Genomic DNA, 27,186 nt, shown 5'->3' on the forward strand with positions numbered 1-27,186 from the left:
GTTTGCATGACATGTCTTTTTAGGAGAAGGAACCTGAGATGTGGATATTGCTCAGTCTTCTGTACAGTACGTATACGAGTACATCTCCCACTGCCTCCCCCGCTATCAATTCAGTAACATTTCCACTGGGTCCCTCAGTGAGAAGAGGCCGTCTCACTGACATTAAGAAAAATCAATCTCCCTCGTCGGGGCTGGCTATGGAGTGGAACGGTGCTGCTGGACCTCAGTGGGCATGTGGGAGTTTCTATCACACAGGGTCGATGCCTGGATGGCACCGTGCCCGCCGTGTGTCATCCCAGTTAGGAAGAATGGAGGGAGGGATCAATGAGGAGGAAGAGAAGAAGGAGAGGTGGATCTAAGGAGGGCAGACAGACAGTGTCCAACTCATTACAGGATGACCTCTTCACACCGGTCGCCTGGCAACGGGATGGTAACTGGAGGCAGGGATGTGGGCGAGGGGGTCGTGGAGAATGTCACAGAAGAGGGACAAACTGTGAAGAAAGAGCTCGCCGCTGATTAAACGCTCGTGACACTCCGATTCAGTGGTTACAAAATATTGGAAGTTCCTATATCTCACTACCAGGTAGTCTGTGACCATAAGAGGAGGTTCAGATCTACCTCTGACTGTAATATGAAACCTGAATGTAAGAATCTGCCTTTTCATCTAAAGGAAAAACAACAGATGGCAGTTTGGCACAGTAGGTAGAGCAGTGAGCAGGGACCACAGCCACGGCTGGGCGTCACGCAAAGGGTGGCACTTTGTGTTGAAAGGTGGTGGGGACAAAAGGGCTCAGATGAAAACAATTTTCTTTAATAGTCCTCAACATATGTGATTTTAGGCAATGTAATGTGGGGATCAGCGTGAGGTCAGATAATGAAGGCGGGGAAAAAAATAGCATATGGTGCATCAAAAGGGCTCCGCCTAATAGCATGAAACTCACAATGAAATATCAATCCTCTCATTCGCCTCCACTAGGGGCCAAAGTATGTAATCATCATAGAAAGGTATGCTACAGCAGCTAGCTAGCTACTGATTCTAAAAAAGTACCCAAACTGCACAACAAAGAAAAGGAAGGAGACATTAGAAAGTACTTTAGCGAGCAACACTGTTAGCCTACAGTAAATCTCTGTCTTATTAGGCTTTGTACCACAGATTTTTGTAAAGGTGCAGTATGTAGAATTTTAGTTGAAAACATTAAAAAATTATCTAAAATGATCAAGAGAATGTTGAGAAATGACAGTTTTTGAAATGAGGAAGTCTGTGTATTGTGTCGCAGAGATATCTACTGAAGTTAGCATATGCTAACCAGCTAGCCCCGGCCAAAACTGGTCCAAAACTTCTGTGCTAGCAGTGTAAACACCAACACATCTCCAGTAATCTGACCTCCGACTCTGGACTGCTCGATGCACTGCTAACTGAGCTAACTAGCTAATTGTAGCTACAGTGGATATTCTGGTGATATGCTGCCCCCTGTTTGTTTTAAGTATGAATTCGACAGGAGGGCAATTCTTGGGGCGCACTCACACGCCCAATTGCTCTGTACTGTGCCGAAGCCCGATTGTCCCTCCTCCCCAGTCCCCCGCTGGCCTGCACTCACATCGCTCCGGCTGCATTACGCAAGACAATACTCCATGTACATGTTGGGCACCCGTGCTTGTGCTTGTGCATGAGCAACCGTGCCAGAGCCAAGAAACAACGTTGCTGTACAGGATGCACAGTTTTACTGATCTCATCATCTTCAAAGTTCTCTGGAATAATAATAACATGTAAATCATAATATTGTGTTACATTAATTATGTTATATTATCTGCCCTACATTTGATTAAAGCTACATTTTCTAACTGCTGGCACTTCTCATTTCTTAATTAAGTTACGTTGTTTTCCATTTGTCTCTGTTATTGTTCCTTTTGTCCTTGTTATTCATGTCACTCAATGTAATTAGTTTAACATTGTATGCACCTACAGCATAATAGAAGGATTCATAATTGGCAACTTGAAAAAAAAACTGACATTAAAATGTATCGAGTGAAAGAGAAAATAGTCATCTAACCCCTATAAACTGCAAAAATCATTTTTTATCAATGATTACAAATAATTACTTGTAAGTGAACAGGGTCACTCTTCATGATGAACACAGAGAATTATTAGCAGACTGCAATTCCTTTACCTGAGATGTTATGACAGGAGACAAACTGCTTAAAGCCTTTTGAATGTCCGTACTGCCAACTTCCACCCAAATTGTGTGCTTTATCACAGCTTAACGGGATCATGACTGATCTGGTGCGGCTGCAGACAGACTTTGAATAAGCATGGAAAAGTAGAATTTCATGAAAAATGCCCTCTCTGTTGCTGGTGCCCTTTTTTTTGCCCCTGTCCCTCAAACATCCACTGTGCCTGGGCCCCAAGATGGCTGCTGAGTGGCGAGACTTGCCTATAAGGACTTTGGTTTTACCACCTGCAACTTAACAGTTTTGATTCATCCACATTAATAAGCACAAAGGAGAAACGTTTTAATGCTGTTAGGCTCCAAATAAATAGTTTAAATCTCTGGAAAGGCAACGTTTTGATCTAGAAGATCTTCCTCTGGCAACTGTCAGTCACACTACTCCCATCAACCTCCTTTCCAGAAACAGATGCAGCGGTTTTCAGGCAAAAAGCTTTGATGAACTCACTGTAATAAGCTACCAAACAGAATGGAAGGCAGTTCATGTCTAGCTGGTGGACATAGTGGAAAACAGAGCTAATAGGGTGAATATTGGACTTAAATGAATCTGATGGACACAAACAGGACTCCAGATTAATCCTAATGTTGCTCCGTGTCTGCTGGATGTGTAAATAAGCACCTGTAGCTGACATGTTTGCCACATCACAGCTTGTTTGCGCCCCCAAATGCTTGTAAAATAATTAAAGAAGCTTTAAAGATCATTTTTTGCATTTCAAGTTGACATGTGAAACCAGGCCGACCAGGACATCCAAAGAGTTCTTATGTTGTCTTAGTTTACTGATGTATTACATTCATCGAATACTTCATGAAGCGTCTTTGTACCTGACAATCTGGTGGATGAAGTGGTCAGGGTCCTGAGCAGCGAACACGGTGAGAGTCGTCCCCGCCGGCACACCCTCCTCAAAGCGGATCGTCTTGGGATTGACTGGGAAGACGGGCGGCTCGTTCACGTCCTGAACCGAGATGGTGACTCCCGCTGTGGACTGAAGAGAGGACTGGATGCCGCTGGCCAGGTGGGCCTGGTTGGACACCACCACGGTCAGCATGAAGGCACGATTCATCTCAAAATCAACAGGCTGGAGCCGACAGCGACGAGGAGGGAGAGGGAGAGGGAGATAACAGAATGATGAGAGACGGGAGGAAAATGAGTGTGGCTGATTGCAAGATTGGTTCTAACTGTTCTCCAATTTGAGAGATGACATATAATTCAGTGAAAACAATGTGAGACCAAAGTACTCAGTCATCAACATCTGGCACTTCAGAGCAGGTGGAAACCTACAAGATGCTGTGTTGAATAATAATGGAGAACAACGGAGCTACAAATCAGACGGGTGCACGGCTCCTTCTTTACCTTGACCACCGTCAGCATGCCCTCGTTAGTGATGGGGTTCGTGCGGATGGTGAAGTGTCCAGAGGGGTCCCCGCTGACGATGCGGTAGACGGCGTTCCAGTTGGGACTGTGTGGCTGATCCCTGTCCACCACCGTCAGGTTGGTCACCACCACGTTCACCTTGTTCTCCGGCACCTCCCCTGAAAACTACAGAGCAGGAGGGAGGAGGGAGGGGGAGGAAATGAAGGAGGGAGGATGGGAGAGATAACAATTACGCTGATGTCGCTCCGGCAGTCGGCTAATGCATGTTAATAAGTTGATTTATTGGGATTCTAAACATTTGCTCGTGCCGTCATCAATCTTTAAGCGTTTTCTATAATTGCTCTTATGAAAACAAACTGCTTTTAGGGTCACGCCAATAATTGCTCATTACGCTGAAACATGAATTGAAAGTGGGGGCAAAACAAATGGGGAAGATAATAGAACGATAGGAGAGGGAGAGACAAAGACAGAAGTAGACGTATTTATTTAAATGTGGATAATAGAGAATCATATCTCCCATTATGTTAATGCTGTCCCATGTCTGCTCATATGAAACTCATTATTTGAACTAATGGATTTGTTCAATTAAGTGTTTACCCATTTAATTTAGATTCCGTGCATCCACCACATCTAGGTCTTAATAAGCAATTAGATAAGTACTGTAATTAAGGCAGCGGTAGGAATAATCTTTGGCTAATGATCTTCATTATATTGCAATCTGAAACAACTCCCCTCAGAACTAACTCTGGAGGAAACTTAGTGGCAGCTGCAGAGCCCGAAGAAGAATTTACAGCGCAACGGGATACATGTCTTTCTCTATAGGGGTTTATCTGAATACAGAGGAACGGGCACTCGAAGGTAGACACACACATCCACGCTGAAAGCTCTCATTGTCAGACGATAATCCGCGTTTCCTCTTGTGAAGCGTTAACTTGTTTATGGTGTGTGTCTGCCAGCTGCTGTTCACTTTAATGGCTTCATCATTGTGGGATTGAAGCAGCGTCCAAACCGCTCGATTCCTCTTTTCCTATTCCCTCCCTCCCTCCATCCTCTCCTTGCCCCCTCTCCTCCTATCCCCCGCAGTACAACCAGGCTGATAAGCACAGAACAAATTAAATATGCACTCTCTGTCTCTGGTGTGTGGGCTCCTCCATTTCATTTTCACCCCAAGCTTCAGCACAAACACCACCACAAACCTTCCAAGCTTGTTTGGGCCACGCTGTCAGGCGGCCAAATGGAATATGCTCTCTCAGAGGCATACACAATGGAGCTGACTGTAGGGGAGGATGCATCCAAAATGGCCACTCGCTCTAATATGCAATGTGGACCCATTGATAAGCCACTAGAGACACAGACTATGAGTTTCTGGAGGATTTTGTAGTTACAAAGAGGACGGGGGTAAAGGAGCGGGCCAAATAAGATTCATTGTATGTAAATGTCAGATGGGGCCTGACTTTGCCTGAGAATATAAAATTCAAATGAGACAAAAATAAAAAAAGAAACATTAAACTTTAATTTGAGATGTTATGTCATGGAAGGTTTTGTCAGTGTTGCAGATCCCGTCTTTATAGAGCTTTAAAAACAAACTTTATGTACTTTGTCTTTGTAAAAATTCAACAATATTACTTTTAAAAGGGTAAAATCTGAGGAACAGTGTGAGCTTGTTCAGCAACATTAGGTGAAGACACATCCTCTGAAGGCCAGAACAAAACGCCATGAGCCACACTTGCATGTTGTGCTGCAGCCACAAATGACTGTTAGTTAAAGGTGCTGTATGTAAGAAAATAGGGGCAGCAAATTGCTAAAGTAACCGCTAACTGCTGCTAACTAGGCGCCGTTAGCTAGTAAGCACAGTTAACCAAGCAGCTAGCGGGTGCATTAGCTGACTCTGACGGGGCTGGGAGCTCAGAGCACTGGGGGATCGTTGGTGTTGTTTTCTGTTGGACCGTCAACTCTTGAGGTACGATGTGGCAAGGCTAGCTAGTTAGCATGCTAACTTCGATAGATACCCATGCAACACAATACATAGAGGTCTCTATGCTGTTTCAAATTGTTTCTTGAAGTTCAGTTTAAAGATTTGTACTTATTGGTAATGAAGATTGTTCTCTATGTTTCTAGGCTTAGTGATCGCATCACAGTTTAAATACCTTCATCCCTGATTCTGACTGACTTCAGGTCAGTGGTATATGTTCAGTCTGCTGCTAGCTCGAGCTAATACGGTCAGTTCAGTACAAGATTACTTATATAAAAACACTTTTAACAAGGGAGTCGCATTGTGCATCACGGCCACGCTGACAGCTGTGCCTTCAGTCACCAGAGAGCGACTGATTCGGTCTGTGACTGGAGCTTCAATACAGTCAGTTTACTTCCAAGATTCAGGGTATAAGATCTGGCCACAGACTTACCGAACACCTCTAAAAACAAAGCAAGTAGTGAAGTCATAAAGTTAGTGATGCAATATATATCTAACATTAGCTACTATAGGTTTCTGGTCATACACTGCAGCTGCAAGGCTGAGTAGATTGAAGAAAGAGTGTGTTTCATTGCTTCATGAATTTATTTTAAACTGGCAATAGACAACTTTTTTTCTCTAACTTGTCATTCTGAAGTAAACACAGGTTGCACAGTGTAACGGGTGTAGAAAATGACACCATCAGTGTATAGACTTGTTCCCTATAAACATTGGCTTCACTTGCTATTCAGTCTGCCTCTGGGCTCGATTTCTCCTGGATAAATGAAGGTTGAATTACAACACAAAGGACGTGCGTCCAATGGCAACAACCAAAACAGGCAGAGGCATTGTTTTCCCTGGTGATGGTGGAACAACTGGAATAACTGGGGAAACTCTACACTGCAAAAGAAAAAAAGCCCCACTGATGGAGGAGGCAAAGAAGGTGAAGAAGGAGAGTGATAGAAACTGAGGTAAAACAAGAGTGAACGGACAGGGATTCACTCCATGTTGTGTTAAAGTCTGATCCCTTGTTGATATCTGTTTCCTCTTATCACCGAGACTTAAGACGGCTCAAAACCAGCATTCTTTCTACTCGATCAGTCAGTAACACAACCTGCCAACTTCTCAATACAACAAGGTGTTTTACTGCCTTTTCATATCACTGAGATCTGACAGGCAGTTGTCTGTTTCACAAGAGCTAAACTTGAAAATGACTTTTATAGCTTCACTGGTCAAAGCATCAGCATCATCGGTGACACATTATGACAGGATCTTATTTTACGAACCTCTGACATGTCAATAAATCACATGTATGAAGGCCAGCACCAAACAAAACCCAGCTGACGCAGGCTAACTTACGCCTGATTGCTTCTGATTATTGATTTCATGAAGCCTTTGAATGTTTGGGCTGCAGTCCAGCCAGGAGAAATGAGTACAGTGCTGCACAGACTCCAAATCATTTTAGAAAACAAATCTGCATCAAGGTGCACAGCCCAGCAGGGGAAATCTTTCCCTGAAAACTGACTCAGCACATGAAAACGTTCCATTTAGACGGCAGAGCTACGACTCAACAAGACTAAATGAGCTCGTCATTGAGTCTGAAAACAAAACCAAACGATAATTACGGCATTACAAAGGGATAAATATCCCGAACAGGCTCAAGCTTATATCAGTCCACTTAAAATGGCTGTTATGGCGTCATAAAGATGTAGCTACTGGCAAACTCTCATTTCTCATGTTATACGCACATATCGAGCTGCTTTTCCGGCAGCTCTGTTTCAGCACACATCAAAGTTGAGGACTGGGGAGCAGAGGGAAGTGGTGAATGGCACTCTTTCAGGTATTTAGAAGCCACAGGCTGCAGCTCTACAGGTGAATCACAAATAGCACTCAGCACTCATTCAGATCTGTCTGAATGCCAGTGCGTCTGGGAGCGCAAGCTTTCAGCCGCACAAGTCTCCGAGCAGCCCTCCTGCTCCTCATCGTGAATGAAAAACCACTGGGTGCACTTTAGCGGGGCTGCGATGCACTTGATTAGATAGTTTGATGAGATGGATCACGGCAAGTACCACTGTCTTTCTGTTATCACATAATGATGAACATAGCATTAACATAGTGCGTTCAGGAGGCCCATGTGGTGATATGAATAAAACATTTGGCTTTTTTTCTTTTAAATTAGATGCTATATATCAGCTTGGTTTACGCCCCCACAAGCAATTTCACTTAATTAGCGCGCTTATGTTTTCTCTATGCCTCCCGTAGAGAGCGATGAATTCTTCTCGCGTCTGTCATGCACAAATAATTACTGAACTGCTCCAAGTCTAGTTGCTCGTGTGGGAAGCAAAACAAAAAGTGGAGATTGACAAAGCAGTGGAAATGGCATCTGGTAAAGAACAATTTATTTGCTGCCGATGTTTCATGTGAGAGTGTGTGTGGCGGCTTGAGTGAAGGATGTACAACAGAAACATATTTTTTATACATTTTCACTCATTAGCCTCTTTGAGTTACACTCCAAAATATGAGCAACTGCTCCTTCACAAGCTCCGGCAAATGTACAGTCAATTAGTCAGGAGGGCTGCAGGGAGAATAATGAAACATTTATCACAGTGTGTGTGTGTGAGTATACATGTACAGTATGTTCCAACTCACAACTGTCTTCTGTAAATGTCACGGACAATGTACATGTTTGTGTGCCTGCTGAAGCGCAGCATGTCCATTTTCCTGACCAGAGGGGGGACTCTGGTCCAGAGCTCCTCCCCTGTGAAGAGCCCTGACAGCTACAGCTCCACAGACATGGGACAGAGGCGTTCTGAGCGGAGCGGCAGCCTTGTTCGGTGAGCTCTACCCCTGACAGCTGGGGAGCTCTTATCAGAGCATGCGGCTGGAACTGTACTGGCACGCAGGCTGCCGACGGCCCCGCCGAGGAGACGGAGGATCACAGTGTGTGACGCTGACACACTGCTTGCTCTGCCTCTGAGCTTGGCTGCAGACAGCATCTGTCTCTCCCTGGAATCTCAGAAATTCAAGCGCTCACATAAAGAGCAGCAACAATCCTGTAGGTCTGTCAAGCTGCGGTCAGCGTTTGATTCTGTCCTATCAGCAGGCCGAAAATAGAGAATACAAGCTATACATGTGGGGAAAGATGCAGAAACCCAAAGGCACGCACGCACACAAGGTCTGCATCATCAAGAACCCTCACTCTCGAAAACAAACAACTCCCTCTCACACCGCCATAGTTAAGTGGGCCAGCTGTAGCGTGGCTTCCTGTCAGACCAATGTGGAGGTATCAGGGACTGGGGCCAGATGCCTGCAGACAAACCCTGGCCACCAGAGGCCCCGCTGGCAGGGAACACACTGAGAGGGAAGGAGGGAGGAGTGCACCTCCCATCACCTAAACTATGCTCCATCTCACTTTCACTCACAGTTTCTTTTTCTGCCTCTCCATATGCACAGTGTTTCTTTATCTGTCACTGTGTTGTTTATATCTCATGTTTGTATCAGTCCTGATCCTTTCTCTTTGTCAGCTTTTGTTTACGCTGTCCCTTCATCTCAGTGTTTCAGGAAAACATATTTCAGTCGAGCTTTTGTTTCATGATTGCTGTCTGTCACGGACAAGATAAAATATTTTCTAATAATATCTGAGAGCCGTCTTTCCTTAAATAAGCAATTGTTTAGATGAATCAATATCCTCCCTCAAATATATATAAAAAACCAACATATTTACAGCAAACCACAGAATGGTGAATACAGCCACTGTCAATTTTTTAAGAAAGGGTTATTTAAAGCCTCCCTCCAGTCAGTTTCTCTTCCTGTCAGACGATCACCGCTCTCTCAGAGAACAGAGAACGGGGGGCGTGGTTGATAGTCATATGTACTTTTTACCATGGCGACCAGACCAGATCATCATCACTAGCATGGATTAGCGAAAGCATCGATATTCTCATGGACAAACAGCAGCATGAATATAAGCAGGGACAATGATGGCTTTCACTCAAACTGAAGTTCTTCTTGTGTATCGAGAAGCTGCAGAGTTTATTCACGGTCACACTGTAACCTGTACTGTCCATCTACTGCAACTCCTCTGCTAAACTTTCCCCTCTGCTCCGATCGCTAACACCGGCCTGCTCTGAAAGCGATCACCGGAGCTATCTCTCCTGCACCCTGCTTTTATAACCCCTATCAGAGGATGACGTATGACTCCCAGATTCTACTGTAGTCATGCGTAATTTTTCCATGTTAGCAAAAAGCTTAGATTTTGTGATTGTGAGCACAACTTTAAAAATATTTGTTGAACAGTGTGGCTCATCAACATTGCCAGGAAAGGACTCAGAAATATATAAAAGTAACAAAATACACTGGAGGGGGGCTTTAATAAACGGTTGAGAGCCACTGAGTTCAGATTAGACTGCACATTTTGATGACACTCTAAATATTAATACATTTATAGGACTGTTATAATCTGCACATGGCCAAAGAGCAATTGTAATACCTGTTCTACCCATAGAAGCCAAGTTCTTGATGTTCATTTTTGATTTTCTATACAATAAATCTCACAAAGGAAGAATGAAAAAAACTCACTTGCTTTGTACTGCAGGGATTGTTTTTTTTTACTATTATTGGTATTGGCACCAATAATCCAGTATCTGTCAGGCTCTTTTACGTCGGTCCATAAATTATCTATGGAGGAGTTCAGGACTCACCGTTCTGACGGTCAGTTCTGGGGGATTGTCGTTGATGTCGGTGATGCTGATGAGGGCTGTGGCTGTGTTGGACAAGCCGAAGTTCAAGTTGCCCTCCATGTCAGTGGCCTGGACGATGATGGTGTACTGGGACACTTTCTGTAAAAAAAAAAAAAAAAAAAAAAAGAAGTAGAAAATGAGAAAGAATAGCACAGGAGAACACAGAAATCAATCAACAGATACATATTCTGTCATGTGACAGTGACAAAGTGAGTCAATGCGTGGATGCAACCCCCCCCCCCCCCCCCCCATCTACCAGTGAATCACACATACATCTTCCCTTCTTCCACAGGAGACAGGGCAACTGGAGTCTGTTACAACACCTTATTTGCTCAATAACTGATTGTAAATCGTACACACACACACACACGCACGCATGGATGAACAGACATACACAAAGTTGCAGGGAAGGAGCAATGTGTTGGCAAAAGGCCCATCCATTAATGCCTAAAAGTCCTGGCTTTCCGCTGTGGGAACAGACCTGGATCATCACTCATTTTAATGGTGTGCTGCAGATAATACCAGGAGGTTGACGGGCCTTGCTTAGTCCAGTTACAGTGAGGGGGAGCACTGCAGCACACACTGCAATATCACAGTGCTGTGACAAGAAACAGCATCAGACGCTCACTCGGCTTTGTTTAGACACAACAGAGACGCAGAGAGACGGTGCATTGTGAAGCTGTCCATGGTGCTGAAAGTTCAGCCCGTCCCCAGACTCACCACTGCAGAGACAGAGAGGAGCCCATCTGCATTATGGTCTCTTTCTCCTCCTATTAATCCATTTGGCTCCAGCCTCCATTGTGCCACAGCAAAGTGAGAGAGTGAGAGAGAATGAACGTCAAGGACAGGCCAGTGTTGTGCGCACCGGGCCCGGCTGATTCGTGCAGCAATCCACAGTGCCTTTTATGCATGCTCAAGTGTTTGTTGCTAGGCTAGTTTTGCCATTTTCACCCAGGGGTCACGCTTTCTAACAGCTCGACGGCCGGGGGCACTGAAATCAGGGACCGCCTGGAGGAACGAGAACAAACCCAGGAAGAGGTCTTGGAGGTGTAGATGGGGGAGTTACTTCTAACTTCTTCGGTGGCTGCTTCTTGGCTTCTTGGTTTCTTTGAGCCTTGGCTCTTTTTACTTTTCTTTTTTTCTACTTCTCTGGTTTATTCTGTACTCTTTGTTAACTCACATTCTGTGCTTCTTTTGATCTCTTGCTATCTTTCTCATCACATCTCGGTCGCTCAGTGTTCTCCGCCTGTCTGTTCTTTATCTGTCTATCTCTCCTCACGTCTTCCTGCCTGTCTCTGTGTATCTCTATATCTCCTCTTCTCCCTCCTCCCACTCTTTCTTCAGCTGTGAAGGATGCCGCCGATTGTTTGATCAGTCAAACCGCTGAGGCCAGTTAAAACACCCAGCTGGAGTCATTTAGCATCTCTCCGAGTCATTATGAAGTACGCAGACGAGTTAATCTGCACCAAACCAACCCTATTAATGAAAACTCAATACTGGCTGCCCTTTATTAGACTCATAATGAAATATCAATACCATCTCCCCTCATAGAGCGCTTCAGTAAATAGAGACTCCGATGAACGTGTCTCTCTGCAGACTCATTTAGATCCGGTCACATACATCAATCTAGAAATAGCAGCAGATGGCTGCAGGAAGCTAATAGGCTCCAGCTTTGATGGACGCCTTTTCCTTTGGTCAGGTGAAGAGGGATGAGTGGAGCTGAGCCAGCAGGTGGAGCTGTCACACAGTGGGAGGTGTGGCTGATGCGTCCTCTCCTGCAGGGTTATATCACTCATCGGAGGGTAGTTGTGAGTTTATGGCCCTTCTAGTGCACACATACATATCCGCTAACGCTCCAGTGAGTGGGAACAGGTGGGACACTCAGACTCTTACACCGGGGATACACATGCGCGGCAAACGCACACACACACACACACACACACACACAGACACACACACATACACACACAGACACACAGACACACACACACACACACACACACACACACACAGACACACACACACACACACACACACAAACTGAGCCAAGCTGTCCAGAAGTGGCTGCCCGAACAAGCCAGTAAAGGGCCCTCTAATGAGTCCTATAGAAGTGCTGAACAGAAAATCTCTCTGTTAGATTAGAGTCCAGTGCTGGCAGGAAACACAGCTTCTTGTCTCATGACCAACAGCAACAGCCCAGAGTCCCCCCACAGGCCTCGAGCCTCACGGACTTAATCTGCGGGAGCTGAGAGCCATCAGAGGCCACAGAAACACCTGTACACAGAGCCCCGCCAACAATACAACTCAATCCCTTTTTTCACTGAGACCAAATTAGGTAGTTTACCATCCTGCAGACTGAAGAAAGAAAAGAAAAAAACGGCTACAGGCTGTTAATGTTAGCAACTCGACAAGTCGAGCTAAGCAGCCGGCAGGACAGGTGGAAAAAAAAACAAAAAACCTGGTGGCTCATGGTTTGTAAGCAAATGGACTCCGGTGAGACTTTGTTAGCAAGAACAAAGCAGGGGGAATAATGCTCTGAACGTGTAAGGCGATGTCGGACACGAAAATGGAGGAGTGGTTTTCTGGCGAAACACTTTGAGTGGTGAATTAATTATACCCGAGCTGAGTGTGCATTTTCGGGACCACTCAAAGAGGATGAAAGTGGCCCGACGAGTGAGAGACCTGCTCTTACTTGTGTAGTTTGTGGATTGCGTTCTGGCCTGCCAGCCTCCTGCTGGCCACAGTCATTAGTTTGTCACTTACAATCTGTCTCAAATGGCTCGCTAAAACTGGAGCGACCAGCCTCCCTCCCTCCTTCCACTACACTCTCTCTACCTTACTGACCCTCGCCGTCAGTGATCCCGTGACAGTTTCAGTGCAGTTCAGCTGAGATCGCCTTAATTAAATTTACTCAATTTGATTTGATGCTATTCGATTCCACTTCATTAGGTTTTCGTTCACTTCGAATCAGCCCAGTTTATTTCGGTTTAGTTACACATCCATGCTGCCGATGGAAAACGGAGGTATCTGTAGTTACAAGTGCCTGTTTTCTATTTTCACACAATATCCAGGTAGACCCAAAATAAGCAGCGGAGTCTGTTTTGTCTTCATCCTCTCTTCTCTCCCGGGTTGGTCTGAGGACACAAACTGCTCAGCACTGGTTTGATGAGAAAACAAGCCTGTGATGAGCTCTTGCAAGCAGCGCACACTGTTTCTCCGAAAGCTTTTCTCTGAATCCTGTCGTAGAGACAGTCACTCAGAAATGTAGGAAAATGTGAGATACAAACTTGATTAGATACGCCTCCACATGTACGCAAACGGCTCAGAGTCATACACCGGATAAATAGAAGCTGTGAGTCACATATGAATAAAGCTGCTAGAGTAAAGCATGCAACACGGCTGGGAGACAAGTTTGGTTTATAGTCCAAGTGAGCATTACAATACAACAGAAAAGACACGATTACGCAAATATGAGCATGATGAACACGCTGTTGTCAGACTTACTGGCTCCAGCTTGTCACAAACAGATAAAAACTGTCATCCCTGAATAAGGATAAAGCTCCTTGTTCTACAGCAGCAGATCATGTCAGGTTTCTCATCTCTTATCAATGAGCCAAAAGAGGGGATGTGGTCATCAGAGTCGAGCCACAATAAACCAAAATACCTGTTGTTCCAGGCTTTAACCAGAAAACAGGAAAATGGAAACTGCATTAAAGGGGCCCTGTGTTGTGCTGAAAACTGGTCGTTAGTTTATGTCAGCAAATGTTCGCTTCTGTTTCTCGCTCTTAGGTGGAGCTGTGACGAGGCACTTGAGAACGCGCATAAGGTCCCATCCTGTCGTAAAAAATGATCATTAAAGCAGCATTAAACAACTCAACTCAACTGTCTATAGGCTTTTATAGGCAACCGAGTGACATAGGGAAGGACTCATTTTTCATGTCACGTCACAATCCACTCACATATGGCCAATAAAAAAGTAATTAATACATGGAAATTGCTACAAATTGTTACATAGAGCCCCTTTAGATAAAAGAAATGTCAGTCTTAACCCCCCACAGTTTCTGAGTGCGATAAAACTGTCGTAAATAAAAAATCCCAGTTGCTTACATGCTAACAATGGTGATGCTACGCTGATGTTAAAGTTACTACTTGTAGAATATATGGCCAATACTCGAAGGTAGCTCTGAAAACATAGGGGGCAGCAGATCATCGGAGTAACTGACAGCTGCTGCTCTTTGCTAGCCTATGCTTGGCTGTAGCTGAATTCAGAAGGTGCATGGTTGTATTTTTCTGTTTAGTGAGGAAAGTAGGATTAAGAGTCTGTCATTTCTCAGCATTTTGTGAGTTTATTTTCTTTATTTATTATGCTAACAGCTGGCATATATCTGCCTGCTGAAACTATGGGGGCTATCAGACTATTGCCTCTCGCTGGTGCAAAATGGCATCACGAGACAGGGTGGCCCTGGGCTAGCTGGTTAGCATGCTAACTTCAGTGGACATCTCTAAACACTGTTGTGTCTTCACACTCTGTTGATAATGTTTTTTTTAATTGCTCCCTTAAGGGTATAATGTTTTCCATGTTCACCATTTTAATTTCACATGTTAGCATGCTAAACTAGCACTAAACAGAAAGTACAGCTGAGGCTGATTGAATTTCATTAGTTTACAGGTAGCTGGTCATGAATTACAGTACATTAAAATTCAGAACTGATAGTTGTGCTGGATGCCAAGTCAGAGGATCATTCAAGCTATTATAATTTATCCTGAGAGGGGCATGAATTAATGTACCAAATCTAATGGCAGTCCATGCAGTAGATGTTCAGATGTTCACTAAAGAGCAAAACATTTCAACTGCATTGTCTCCAGTTGGATATTACCTAAAAAATGGCTCAAAAAGGGAGTCACACCTTGCAAAACTCATTGGATGAGACAATTTTTCCAATGTAAGGACGCATATTTAATAAGGATATTTGAACTTACAATTAATTGCTATCAATTGTCTTGCTAACGAATCAACAAAAGTGTATAGATACAGAAAGAGAGGGAGTATTAGAGATCCTGAATAAAGCTGCAAAAACATTGTTATAATTTTGAGATGACCCTGGGTTAATAAGTACACTGCATGATTCTGCATGGTATAAAGGTATGTCTTGTGCAGATACAATGCAAAATATTTGCTTATAGGTAATTCTGTACTTCCTCTTCTGAATCGTCCTCCCACAGTGACCTCATGGGGTTAACATCTATAGACATTTTAGGTGTTTAAAGAATAGGCTGACCCCAGCCTATTCTTTAAACACCCATATAGTCATTGAGGGATTATCGATGGAGAAAGCAGCGTACTGTTGGCATATATCTGCAAAATTTAGCTTTGTTAGAAAATATACATCTGCGAGCTGTTGAAAGTGAATACCTGACCTGACCTGAAACAAAATAGAAATGCATTATCTACGAGAGAGGGCAGGAAAACATGATTTGAAACTAGACGGGCATAAGTGCAAAAATTCATGCTTTTCTGAATACAAAACAAGGTCCAATTCAGTGTTTGCAAGGTTCACACAATAAGGTGGATATTGAGTGGGTATTGTCTTGATTGAATGTTGGCCACAAGCAGTCAACATCCACCTACATGCATCAGCTTTCTTCTTTCAGCAGCCCGCTCACAATCCTCAGATGGCTTTGTTGTCTGACTCCTGGAGCTTTGTGCCAGGTGCTGAAGTTAACATAACTCAGCGTTTCTCCGAGACAATAAAGCTCCAGACCCGTTCAGGCTGCCTGCTCTCAGTCTGTATCCCCGGGCTTTGCAGATCCTTGTGGAGCAATAGGCTGTGGGCACTCATGTCCTTGAGGCGGTCCAGGAGATGTCCTAATCGGTGGCGAGACAGTCGAATGCGGAGCTGGCATCGGCCTGGTGGACTGCCTGGCGTGGGGCCACGCCGCACCATGCTTCACCAAACCGTTCCAATCCAGGGCTCATGGGAGATTGAGACAGCCTGGGGTAATGAAAGACAACAGCGCTGCCTGCCAGTGGAACCGCAGCCATGGAGAGACGGCACAAAGGGAGAACATCCATGCCAGCTGTGGCAGCATGACATCTCCCACTCTGCTTGCTACCTGCTACACCAGAGTTGTGCTTCATTAGAGATGTATTTCTTTCACAGTAGACTGACAGACGAGTCTATTTAGTTCAGCATTCATAGAATACACAAAATCATGTAAACCCGAATCTAAACCTTCACCTGCTACAATCCTGCTACAATCTCTTCTTACAATCAAACCTGCAAAGATCCCAAATTATGCTCATTTTTTAGGTTGCAAGGCCCATCCAATAGAAAACACTGTCCACTGCTGCAGCACCTCTATTCAGCCTCTGTCTGAACACTCCAGTCTCCAGTTTTCAGTTTTTCTTCCTGTCTAACAATCAACGCTCTTTCTCAAACAGAGAAGGGAGGTGTGGCTAATAGTCGTCCGCAATCGCAACCACACCGCCGTTCCAGCAAGATCAACATCACTAGCATAGATTAATTATCAGCATTAGCATAGTTAAGCAACAGCATGAATATTAGCTGGGCTATTAGCTGTCACTCAAACAGAAGGTCTTCTCATTAATGCATCATTCCTTCTGCTCCAACCAGGAACACCTGTCTGCTCCGAGCACCGTCGCTCTCTCTCTTTCTCTTGCTCAACCACTCACACACGACGCACTGTTGTATTTTTCGGCTTTGCTAGTGTTTTTGCAGCCATGTTGGGGGTGTAGCTGAGCGTGGTAACTGTATAGTCGTGACATCACAACCTTATGGAAATCTTGGCGGTTCGTTTAAAGGCACAGTTACTGACTACGGGCTGAATTTCTCCTTAATTTTGACACTTGCTTCTCAGCACCTTCTCCTTCTTAATAATAAAAAAGAAAGGAAGGAACTTTAATTCTTTAATTAATCATGTAGTCCATCATAAAGACAAAACATAAAAATAGCCATGTTATACTCAAAATGGCGGATGTACGATGTCAAACACACATGTTTACAGCTAAGCGAGGTTTGTCAGCCCGTGGGCAGGAGCACGTGGAAGCGTGTGAGGTCACGGTAGGATAGGAGGGCTGCGGGAAGGGAGCGATGCAGAATAATTGGTATTCAGCGGTGTCAGAGGTAAATGATACGCGGCTAACCTCCATGTACCCCCTGGTCTCCTCAACACGAGAGAACCTGCTTCACCCCTTAATTAGCACATGAATATTGTAATTAGACACCGGCATAGTGGATGAGGATTAGCTAAAGTGTGAGAGAAAGAGACGGGAGAGGAAACGGAGAATATAAAGTATGCATCGCAAAAGATGTTCATAGGGTATTCAGTGTCAATACAGTGGGTATGCATATTCATGTTTTTGCGCAGCAGCATTTGTATACCCTGCTGCAGTTGCACGGATCCAGTTTGACACTTTGGATTTTCTTCATCATATCTGCTGCTACTCCTAGTCCGTGGGAGCTTTGCTGCCTCCAAACAACAAACACAAGCGCAGGGGAGTGTGCACACGAACACGTGCCCATGTGTCTGAGGCTGTTTGTGTGTTTGTGTTGATGACCTTGACAGCAGGTGGGTGAACTCCCAGGTGTGTCCCAGTTTTAGTAGGAGGATCAGAGGCAGGTGGGACTGAGCCTGGCTTGATGTGTCCAGATTAATGAGCTTTCCCTCACTCACATGAGCTGCTACCGCAGCCGCCTGGGCCAAGCTGGAAACAGGGACACAGAGCTGGCTCGCATTCACTAGACTCATTTATATTGTCCCGAAAATGTAACACGCCATCATGCCCTGCCAGCGCTGCACACAATTTGGATGAGGAACGAGCATTGATTTATTATATTCTTCTGTTATCGCAACCTGGGATTGTTCTTGAGATTTTAACCGTAATTATTCTCTAAATATGCTCGCTTTACCATTAAAATCCGGTTTTAATTTCCCAAGTGTTGCCTGGCCGGGTTTAGTGCCGAGAGGGACCAGCGGAACTTCTCAGAATATAAACATTATGAGACACATTCAAACGTGCTTTACTGCTGGTTGTTAAATCAGCCAACTAAGTTACGAGGATGCGATTATCCTCATAATGGCGGCATATGAATTTGAACGTTTCCTGATTTTGCCAGTTGTCTTTTTTTAATCTTGCACCACAGAGAGATAAAGGAAAGTGTGTGTGTGTGTGTGTGTGTGTGTGTGTGTGTGTGTGTGTGTGTGTGTGTGTGTGTGAGAGAGAGAAAGGCTGCGGTATGAACAATCTGCCATGAAACACCATTGCCCACAGTCACCTGACGCCGCTTGGGATAAACAATAGTCAACCCCGCGTGACCTCGCTCATTAGTAGAATAAGATGGAAGATGGAGCAGGGATAATGTGTGTTGTGGTGCCGGTGTGTGGGTTGGCAAACAACCACAGCAAGCAACAGATGCACGCACGCGCAGCAGATGAGACAAAAAGCGTCAATGAGGTGAGAGCTCCCGCGACCTCGTCAGCGGAGAGGTGCTGGATAGGCCATTATAACTGCCCTGCAGGACGAATACAGACATTAAATATTAGCAATTTGTTTATATTCATACACACCAAGAAAACAAGTAAATGGCTGGAATGAATACACTGATTTTGCTCATTGAAAGGCCAAATGCTGCTGAAAGTGATCCTGAATTTTTTTTCTAGGGTTTTGTTACAGTACGTCTAGGAATCAAATTGTGATTTAGGGCACAGCAAGCCCTTGAATTTGCAGGATACGATTTTTATGCTGTTGTTTTATTCGGACAGTACATCCAGAAAATTGTACAATATATCCAGAAAAGGGTACTTTGGTGTTACAAGCTGAAAGGATGTTGAAAAAAAGCAATATGACTTTCAGTTCATTATTTTGACAAAGATTTACTGTAATTAACTCACAATTTGATATTTTTGGTTAAAATGACAGACGGGCCTGATAAAGACCAAAGACAATATTAAACTCAGACTTGGAAAGCATGTATTACAGTAACAAGCTTGTATTGCAGCTAAACTGCTGTGCCCATGCAGACACAACCTGCTGCGACGCACTACAGCTGTGTTTTATGTGTGTGTGCATGATGTGGGGGTTTTGCTTCAGAAGACAGGCTGTGTGAAAAAATGAATGACTGAATGGAAAGGCTGTTTTGTTTTCAAGTTCCTCTGTGAGTGGGCGAGGCAGGGGGAGCAGAGTAGTGGCTGCGTGGTTAAAGCAATAGTTTGACTTTTTAGGAAAAATGCTTATTCTGTCCCCTGCTGAGGGTTAGGCTTAATCCCATTTCAAATCTGATCTCAACCCCTTTGTTCTCTTGCGTTACTGTAGTAATCCTGGCATTATCTATCATCTTTTTCAATCAAGTCATCAAATAAAGAAGAACACTGCTTCATTACCTGGCCACTAGCAACCAGTGCTCCTGCCCTGCCAGTGTACAGAAACGTCACTGCTGGACTTAATACATTTCAGGCGTCACACATTGAAATACGTCACAATGTGTGGCTGGCATGCACGAATCAGCAATAACGATGAAACGTTAGCTAACTAGCTAGTTTGCTACTGAGACATCAGCAAGCTAGTAGCCGTTGTTTTCTACTTGTTAAAAAGAAAAGGAAATAATACACTGAAATGGCAGAGAGTTCTCTCATCCCTATGTTAAACTTGACCCTACCTCTCAATCCCAACAAGAATCTGGACACCCTACTCCCTGGGCGTGAAGGCTATGTGGTAGGGGCAAGAGGTGTATTGGGATTGGGCCTTAGATGAGAAGACTGATACCAGTCTTATTTCTGTCCATTCAGTATGAAGTATGAAAGTTAGCTTATCTCAGCATAAAGACAGGGGGACACAGCTACTGTAACCTTGCTATGCCCAAAGGTAAAACATCTTCTCGCGGCATCTTTGTTGCCTAGGCTACTACTTTCTCCCGCCAATCATTTCTTGTCTGTCTCTATACCGTTAACTGTCCAGTAAGACCAAAAGTCCTGCTTCCTTTTGAGTACAAGATAGTTACAAGCTCTGCTTTGGCTAGCTCTGGCCTTCTTTACGCCCTGGATGCATCAACCAGAATGCTGAAGACCAAGAAAATAATGATGTACAGTTGCAGCTTGGGATTAACAGAAGTCGACCCTGGGTGACCTCCCTCATTAGTGTAATAAGATGGAGGATGGAGCAATGTTGTGTTGTTATAATAACGTAAAGTCATTGTCATCAAGTCACTGAATATCAGCTCAGTTTTATCTCATGGCTGGGTGGTCACAAACGATCTAAGAGTAGCAGGGACACAATGCAAGCCGCTGACACTGACCTCTCTGTCCAGGCCGGCTGCCACTGTTACTATGTCTCCAGTCTCGCTGTTGATGGTGAACATGTTAGGGATGGGGCTGTGGGGCGTCTGCGAGAGGATTCGGTAGCGCACCATGCCGTTGGCTGTGGTGGAGTCGTCCGAGTCGGTGGCTGTGACCTGCATCACGGAGGAGCCTGCGGAGAGAAAAGTTTATACGTGAGGCAGGATAATCCGTAAAGTAGATCACGTACATCAGTGCAGACAGCAGCAGAGGAGGCCTAGTTGGGAAAGAAAGCAAGACAGAAAAACAAGCAGGCGACATTCATTAAAACACAGATGTGACAAAAGATGTGCCTTTCAAGGTCCTTTGCGCACATAGGGTTTGAAAATACATACAGCATAATGAATGTCTCTCGGAAGCCCATTACTCTTAATGAATTTGTAGAAACTATCAAAGAGGAGGAAGAGGGCTCGGAAGACAACTAGCACATTTATAAAAGAGGTAACAAGTCAATCAGACTTTGCAAATTGCTGTGACATTCTCTGCTCTTTCGCAAACAACTTTTAAAGTGAGAGCTATGACAGAGCACAAAACAAGAAAAAACAAAGACATCTGTTAAATAAGCCCCTATTTTAAGCTGTGCAGTTTTGTCCTTTGTATATAGAAAGCTAGTGGGGCAAAGATTCCACCTCTGCAGAGTCCATTTAGTAATGAGGAGCGCTGGGTCTTCTGCCATTTCCACCATCCATTATTTCAGCCTTCAGCGCCTCCGTGGCTGCCCTCAATGCTCCGATGCTCTCTCCCTATTTGTCTTAGAATCACAGATAAACACTGCCATTTAAGGCGGACAGCACAGAGGTGGTGAGGTGGAGGGAGTGTGTACATGTGTCTGAGTGTGTGGGTAAAGAGTGTATGCACGTCTGCATCTGCTTACAGGTACATGCGTGCATCTGTATACGTGTGTGTGTGTCTTCGCAGCACGTATGGGGGTGCGAGGTGTCGTGTTCCTGCATCTACCCCAGGGCAGAATTATTGATTTGCACGAGTTTGTCAGCTGATGCTCGCAAATGCGACCAGGCAATTAGGAGCACTTTGTGCTGGAAAGAGGAGAGATCACCTCGCCTCTCTCGCAGGGCTCTGTGAAAATGTCACTTTCCATCAGCCTGCCATTTACAGGCTGCTGCTGCTGCAGACAGAAACGGACCGCCGGCAGCAGGGGGACAGCACATAGAAGAGATGGCTGAAGCACCAACATGCTTGGATGAGAAGGTACCAAGAAGTGGCTCAACAGCTAATGCAGTAACCCTCTGGTTAACACAGTAGGTGCGATGGTGGGTGGTAGGTACCATGCTGGGCAGGCAAAGAATCAGCAATGTTGAATTATCACATCAAAAGCAATCAAAAGAGAAAGTTTTGCTTCACCACCTTCAAAATCATGAAAGGTTAAAAGACACCTATTATGCTTTTTGTTTTTTTCTCTTTCCATCAGTATTTAATAGTTTCTTGTGTATGTAAAAGATCTTAAAAAGATCAAAGTCTGCGCCAACAGAAGCTCCTCTCTCCCACAGAAACACTGCTCCTGAAGCACCTTGGCAGTGGTCCCGCCTACAAGGATATCAGCAGTCCATTGTGTTTTTTTCCACCAGCACTTTTAGCTACACCAAGTCAAACCGAGCCGCACCGATTTGCTTTTCAATCACCAGTTTTACTGCGCGAGTTGAGCCGAGTTGAGCCGAGCTGGACCTTCTCCGGAGTAGGGCCAAGCTACTGCAGATCACGCTGGCTGCGGTGCCATCTCGTGACTGCGGCCAACCTCGTCTCCCCCTCAAACAAGTGTGTGTTGCAAATTGATCCAATCGACAGTATGAGAAAAATGATGTGTTTTGTGAACACTAAAGCATATAAATGTATTCTAGCAGTAACCCAAAATAAAATGATGAACCTGAAAAGGAGCATAATATGTCTCCTTTAATGTCTCAGACAAGCCAGGAGAGATCCTGGACCCTGCGGTCTCTCATGAGCACATACAGGTGTCTCTATTCCCATAATTGGGTCTAACTGGCATCATTGTTCCTGTGTTAGCCTGTATGGACTGGATGGTCTGACCTCAAATTCCATTTCAGACGTCATTACGTTTCAAAGCAGGATTTGTAACTTTGTCCAGCGTGGGAAAAAAAAGACAGGAAGAAGAAAAACAATTACTGCAGTTCTACTGAGGACGGCGTCAATATATAATCAGCCATTCCGGTCCTGTAGGGAGGGAGAGGCCGGGGTGTTGAATCACATGTCAGCGCTGCTACTTTTCATTTCAATGAGGAGGATTCAGTGCTATGATGATGGTGTGCTTTCACATCCGAGGAGGGGTGGCCATGCCTGAAAGGGTTAATCTCTGAGCCTGTTTAATTCCTCTTTAATTTGAACACTAATTCCAAATCCTAATTGCTTTTCCGCCAAAATCGCTGGAGCTGAAAATTTAACTGGTGGCAGGCGCGCATATTGTTGGCCATTTTGCGCACGTGATCCTAGATCACCGGTGAGGTCTATCCACTGCCTAAACATTAGTAAGCCAGAGTCAACATCTGCCTCCCAATTAGAGGGAAGATGGAGAAAAAAGAGGAAGATGGATGGAGATAGACAGATATAGCGGCAACGGGGAAATAGATGCGCAGATAGGGAGCGGAGAAGGAAATTGCAAAGCAGAAAAAGAAAGTGAAGATGAGAATAGGGGTGAGAGGGTTTACAAAGACCACTAAAAGCAAAAGTACAAGGGGAAGTCAGGGAGTGAGAGGGGGTGGACTCTATAAGAGGATAGAAACTCTCATCAGAGGAAACGAGATAGAGGATGAATGAGTGGCAGGGTACAGTAGATAGAGAGGAAGGAGAAATACATGTGAAGAGGTAGGGGAGGTCAAAGAAAGGCTTGAAACCCAGTGAATCTTAGGTGATGAAGGGGGCACACGGTGTTCACACAAGAGCCTCTAATGGAGCCCACGACTCTCTGAGGACACAAGGACACAGTCAAACCACTGGAACCATTTAAAGACAGCCACTGTGAAGGAGGTCAGAGACAGGCAGCATTCACTTCTCAATGAAAAGGCCTTGTTCCTGCAAGGCCATGGCTGCTGATCTCTACCTGCTTACTCTCATTCACAAACACACACACACACACACACACACACACACACACACACACACACACACACACACACACACACACACACACACACACACACACACACACACACACACACATACACACAAAGGAGGCCTTTGCCACTGTGAAGAGGAAACAGCCGAACCCTAACACATCTGTCCACTCCAGTCTGCCACACAGAAAGGCAATAGAGTAACTCAATGGGGGGAATTACATTGGACATCCAAGGTTCCAGTTGCATTGAAAGGCCAGTTCCTTTTCTGCATCGGCAATGGAAGCTGATTGGCTGCCTGAATCATCTGTACATAAGATGAACAGTGGTGTTAGCATTTGTCTAACCTGACCTAACCTAACTACTTATCCTGAAAAACATTTGTCATGGTTTGTCTAAATGAAGCTCAGCCTAAGTTCAATCGGGAAGACTAACTTTTCTCATTCACCTCTCTCCCTGCTCCCTCTACTCACCTCACCATGGACATTTTAGGTACTCCCTCTCCATTTAACCAACCACGAACACTATCAGCCAATCATGTCTCTGCTGTAAAACTTAAAACCGCTCTCCTCTCTGTTTTCAGCTGTCATTTCGGGCATTCGTGCGACCCTCCTCCAGCTCTTCATATCCAGTTCTACTCACCAGAATCAACTCCCCTGTCGTCAGATCTCCAGGATCTTTCTTCCTCCATCACCACCATCGGTGTCTAGACTCCATTGGTGGGGTTCCTTATTCTACGCACAGCTTCATCACCTCCCCAAATATCACTTCATCACGATGGAGTCTAACCGCAAAACTTTGTCATTCTTTTTGTACACATGGCAATAAATCACTCAAAAAAAATACGAGTCCCTCCTAAGTGAACGGATATTACAACTGATCAATCAGCAGCTAAGCCTGAAGAGGGAGCAGGTCGTGATGGATGAATGGGTCAAGCACAGGACCCCCACCAAGGAGAACGAGTTTGTGTCTCAGGCTCTCACAGTTTGGTCAGGTTAACACAACTAACCACTACTACTTTAGGTTTAGGGTAAGATCATGGTTTGGGTCACAATAACCCTTTCAAAGCGCTTACCATGCGCCTCGGTTCCCTGTGTTTTTCCCCTACTTCACATTTCCAGTGCTGCCCTGTCGGTCTGTCTTTCTCTGTCATGTTTGTCTGTGTGCCCTGCTGTGGCTGTGGTTCCCCTCCTGGCTCAGCACAGTGTGAACACCTTGCTGCAATCCACTAATCACTCTGCCCGGTCTACACCCCTGCCTCTCATCTGCTCATCATCCTGCAGTATATCTACCCCGGCTCTCCATCCACCCTCCATCAGATTGTTGTCTCATCGCAGTGGTAGCTACACTTCAGGCTCAACTCCTTGCTTTTTGTATTTTTTTTGCCTTCCTGTGCTTTAACAACATTCTCCCCGTGTCTCAGCATCACCATTCGCCGCTCGTCAGACTGCCAGCCAGCCAGCCAGCCATTCCCTGCTGGCCACGCTCCCTCATTCTACCCCGCTCACGCCAGCCTCACTCCTCCATTCGTCTCAGCCGCCCTGGAATTCCCACTCCCCTGCCATCAGCCATCATCTAAAGCCTGTTTTCAATAAAACAGCTTTTACTGCTCTGCCCTGCTCCGTGTCTCGCACTTGGGTCCAAACTCGTGTTCTCAACACGTGTTAGAAAGGCTCACATCGAGCATGTACGAATTAGAATGTGCCTCAAGATGATGTCCTCGGGGTTTTCAAGGATTAAATGTCCCTGTATGACTGGATGATTCATGAAAAGTTAAAGAAAACATTCTGAATGCAGAATAAAAGTATCTATTTTCCTTAAAAACATTATTATGTTTGTGAATGATCAATTTTAAAATGTTTGTCGGGTCCAAATTGATTGTTTGTGTAAGAATTCTGACAGTTGGTATCATGTGGGATCTGTGTTACGACATCATCAACACTCTTTGTAGTTGCCAGTTTGTGGAAAAAAGTTCTACAGTTTGAACCTAGCATACTATACTGCCCTAATGTTAGCTAGCTAGCGTTAGCAACATTAACATTGACCAGTGTTAGCAAAGTTAATGTTTGCTAGCTAGCATTAACCACTTTTAGGCTCATGGGCATCATAGTATTTACAATCACTGGCTGAGAATAAATGTTTTATTTTGAGGAACAGGATATTATAAAAGGACAACTTTCATATAAACATTTGATATAAGCATCATCCAACTTTGGGCCTCTAAAGAAAGAAAAGTCCTGCCCCCTTTCTTTGTAGAAAGTGAGATTCCCATGTTCCTGACTATAAAACATAACTATAAAAGTCTAGGTGCTATAAAAACAACTGTGAAAGTATCAAAATGCTCAATCCACAGAGAAATACTCAAGTCTGTAATCAAAAACTGCCTCAAAACAAGCTGTCATGATTTCCGTAAGGTTGTGATGTCACAACTATACAAACAGCATCCTGAGCATGGCCGTGGTGGCAAAAACACCGGCAGAGCTGATGCGAAAACAAGGTGGGTGCTTGCTCAGGCCTGTGAGAGCTGACCAATCAATCAATCAATTTTTGGGAGGGGGGCCTTAAAGAGACAGGACATAAAATGGAGTGTACAGACAGAAGTTGAATAGAGGTACAGTATGAGAAAAATAATGTTTTTTTTTAATGTAAGCATGTAAGCATTTTATAGTATACCTATAATATAAGTATGAACTGAAAAATAATATGAGACCTTTAAGTTAGCCCTGATGCATTTTCTGGATTATCACTATGACATACTTGGACAAACATTAAAGAGCACAGTGAGAAAAAACTGCTCACAAAGTCCTCCACAAAAACTGAGCGAAACATCGTTTTGCTCCTCCACCTCTGCTCGCCTCCATCACTGCATCCCTCTCACCCTCCTGTGCCAATCCTTAATTACCCCCCCAGGGTAAGACAGAGAGAGAAAGTCTCTTAAATCTCGCAGCAACTGTTAGCAAACTCTTCAGGAGAGAGAAAAAAGAGGAGAGAGAGTGAGAGACGCTCCTCTGTCCCCTCCCTTGGGAGGGCAAATTGACTGTGAGAGAAGGCACTCAGCTGCTGGTTTTGATCTTGCACTCTCATTTCCGGCGGCCTTTTTGAGGAAGACGGTCCATAAAAGGGAACAACTTGCTGTCAGAGTCGCAGAGAGGGTGGGGTGGGGTGGGGGTGGGGGAGAAGGACAGACACATCACAGGGCAGATGTTCTCAGTACAGTGCTGCTTCAGAACACAAGAGCTTTCTGAGGAAGTCACGCCATGTTGATCTTGATCTGAGGCCGCTTAACACAACGCGTGGACCATGTCATATCACAGTCTCGAAGATTTTATAGAAATTCGATCATTTCGGTGACCTTGAAAAGGCAAAGGTGCTTCATGTATTCTATATTTCATTTTATGGGTGTATGTGTGTGTTTAGTTAGAAGCAACTAGAGATTTTTATAAGATACCAAATGAGGGGA

At 44.7% G+C, this 27,186-nt stretch overlaps 1 protein-coding gene across 1 annotated transcript in view; it reads right to left on the bottom strand.

The window, feature by feature from the left end:
* The window catches only part of cdh4 (cadherin 4, type 1, R-cadherin (retinal)), a 77,799-nt gene that overhangs the window by 14,044 nt on the left and 36,569 nt on the right, over positions 1-27,186 (bottom strand). The window contains exons 4-7 of the mRNA XM_073468468.1: positions 20,601-20,773; positions 10,249-10,386; positions 3,577-3,762; positions 3,048-3,301 (exon numbers count right to left, since the gene is read on the bottom strand). Of these exons, the coding sequence (XP_073324569.1) occupies positions 3,048-3,301; positions 3,577-3,762; positions 10,249-10,386; positions 20,601-20,773 (751 nt within the window). The remainder of the gene's footprint in view (positions 1-3,047; positions 3,302-3,576; positions 3,763-10,248; positions 10,387-20,600; positions 20,774-27,186) is intronic.

The sequence above is a fragment of the Pagrus major genome, chromosome 6 (assembly GCF_040436345.1).
Source record: "Pagrus major chromosome 6, Pma_NU_1.0".
Taxonomy (NCBI): Eukaryota; Metazoa; Chordata; class Actinopteri; order Spariformes; family Sparidae; genus Pagrus; species Pagrus major.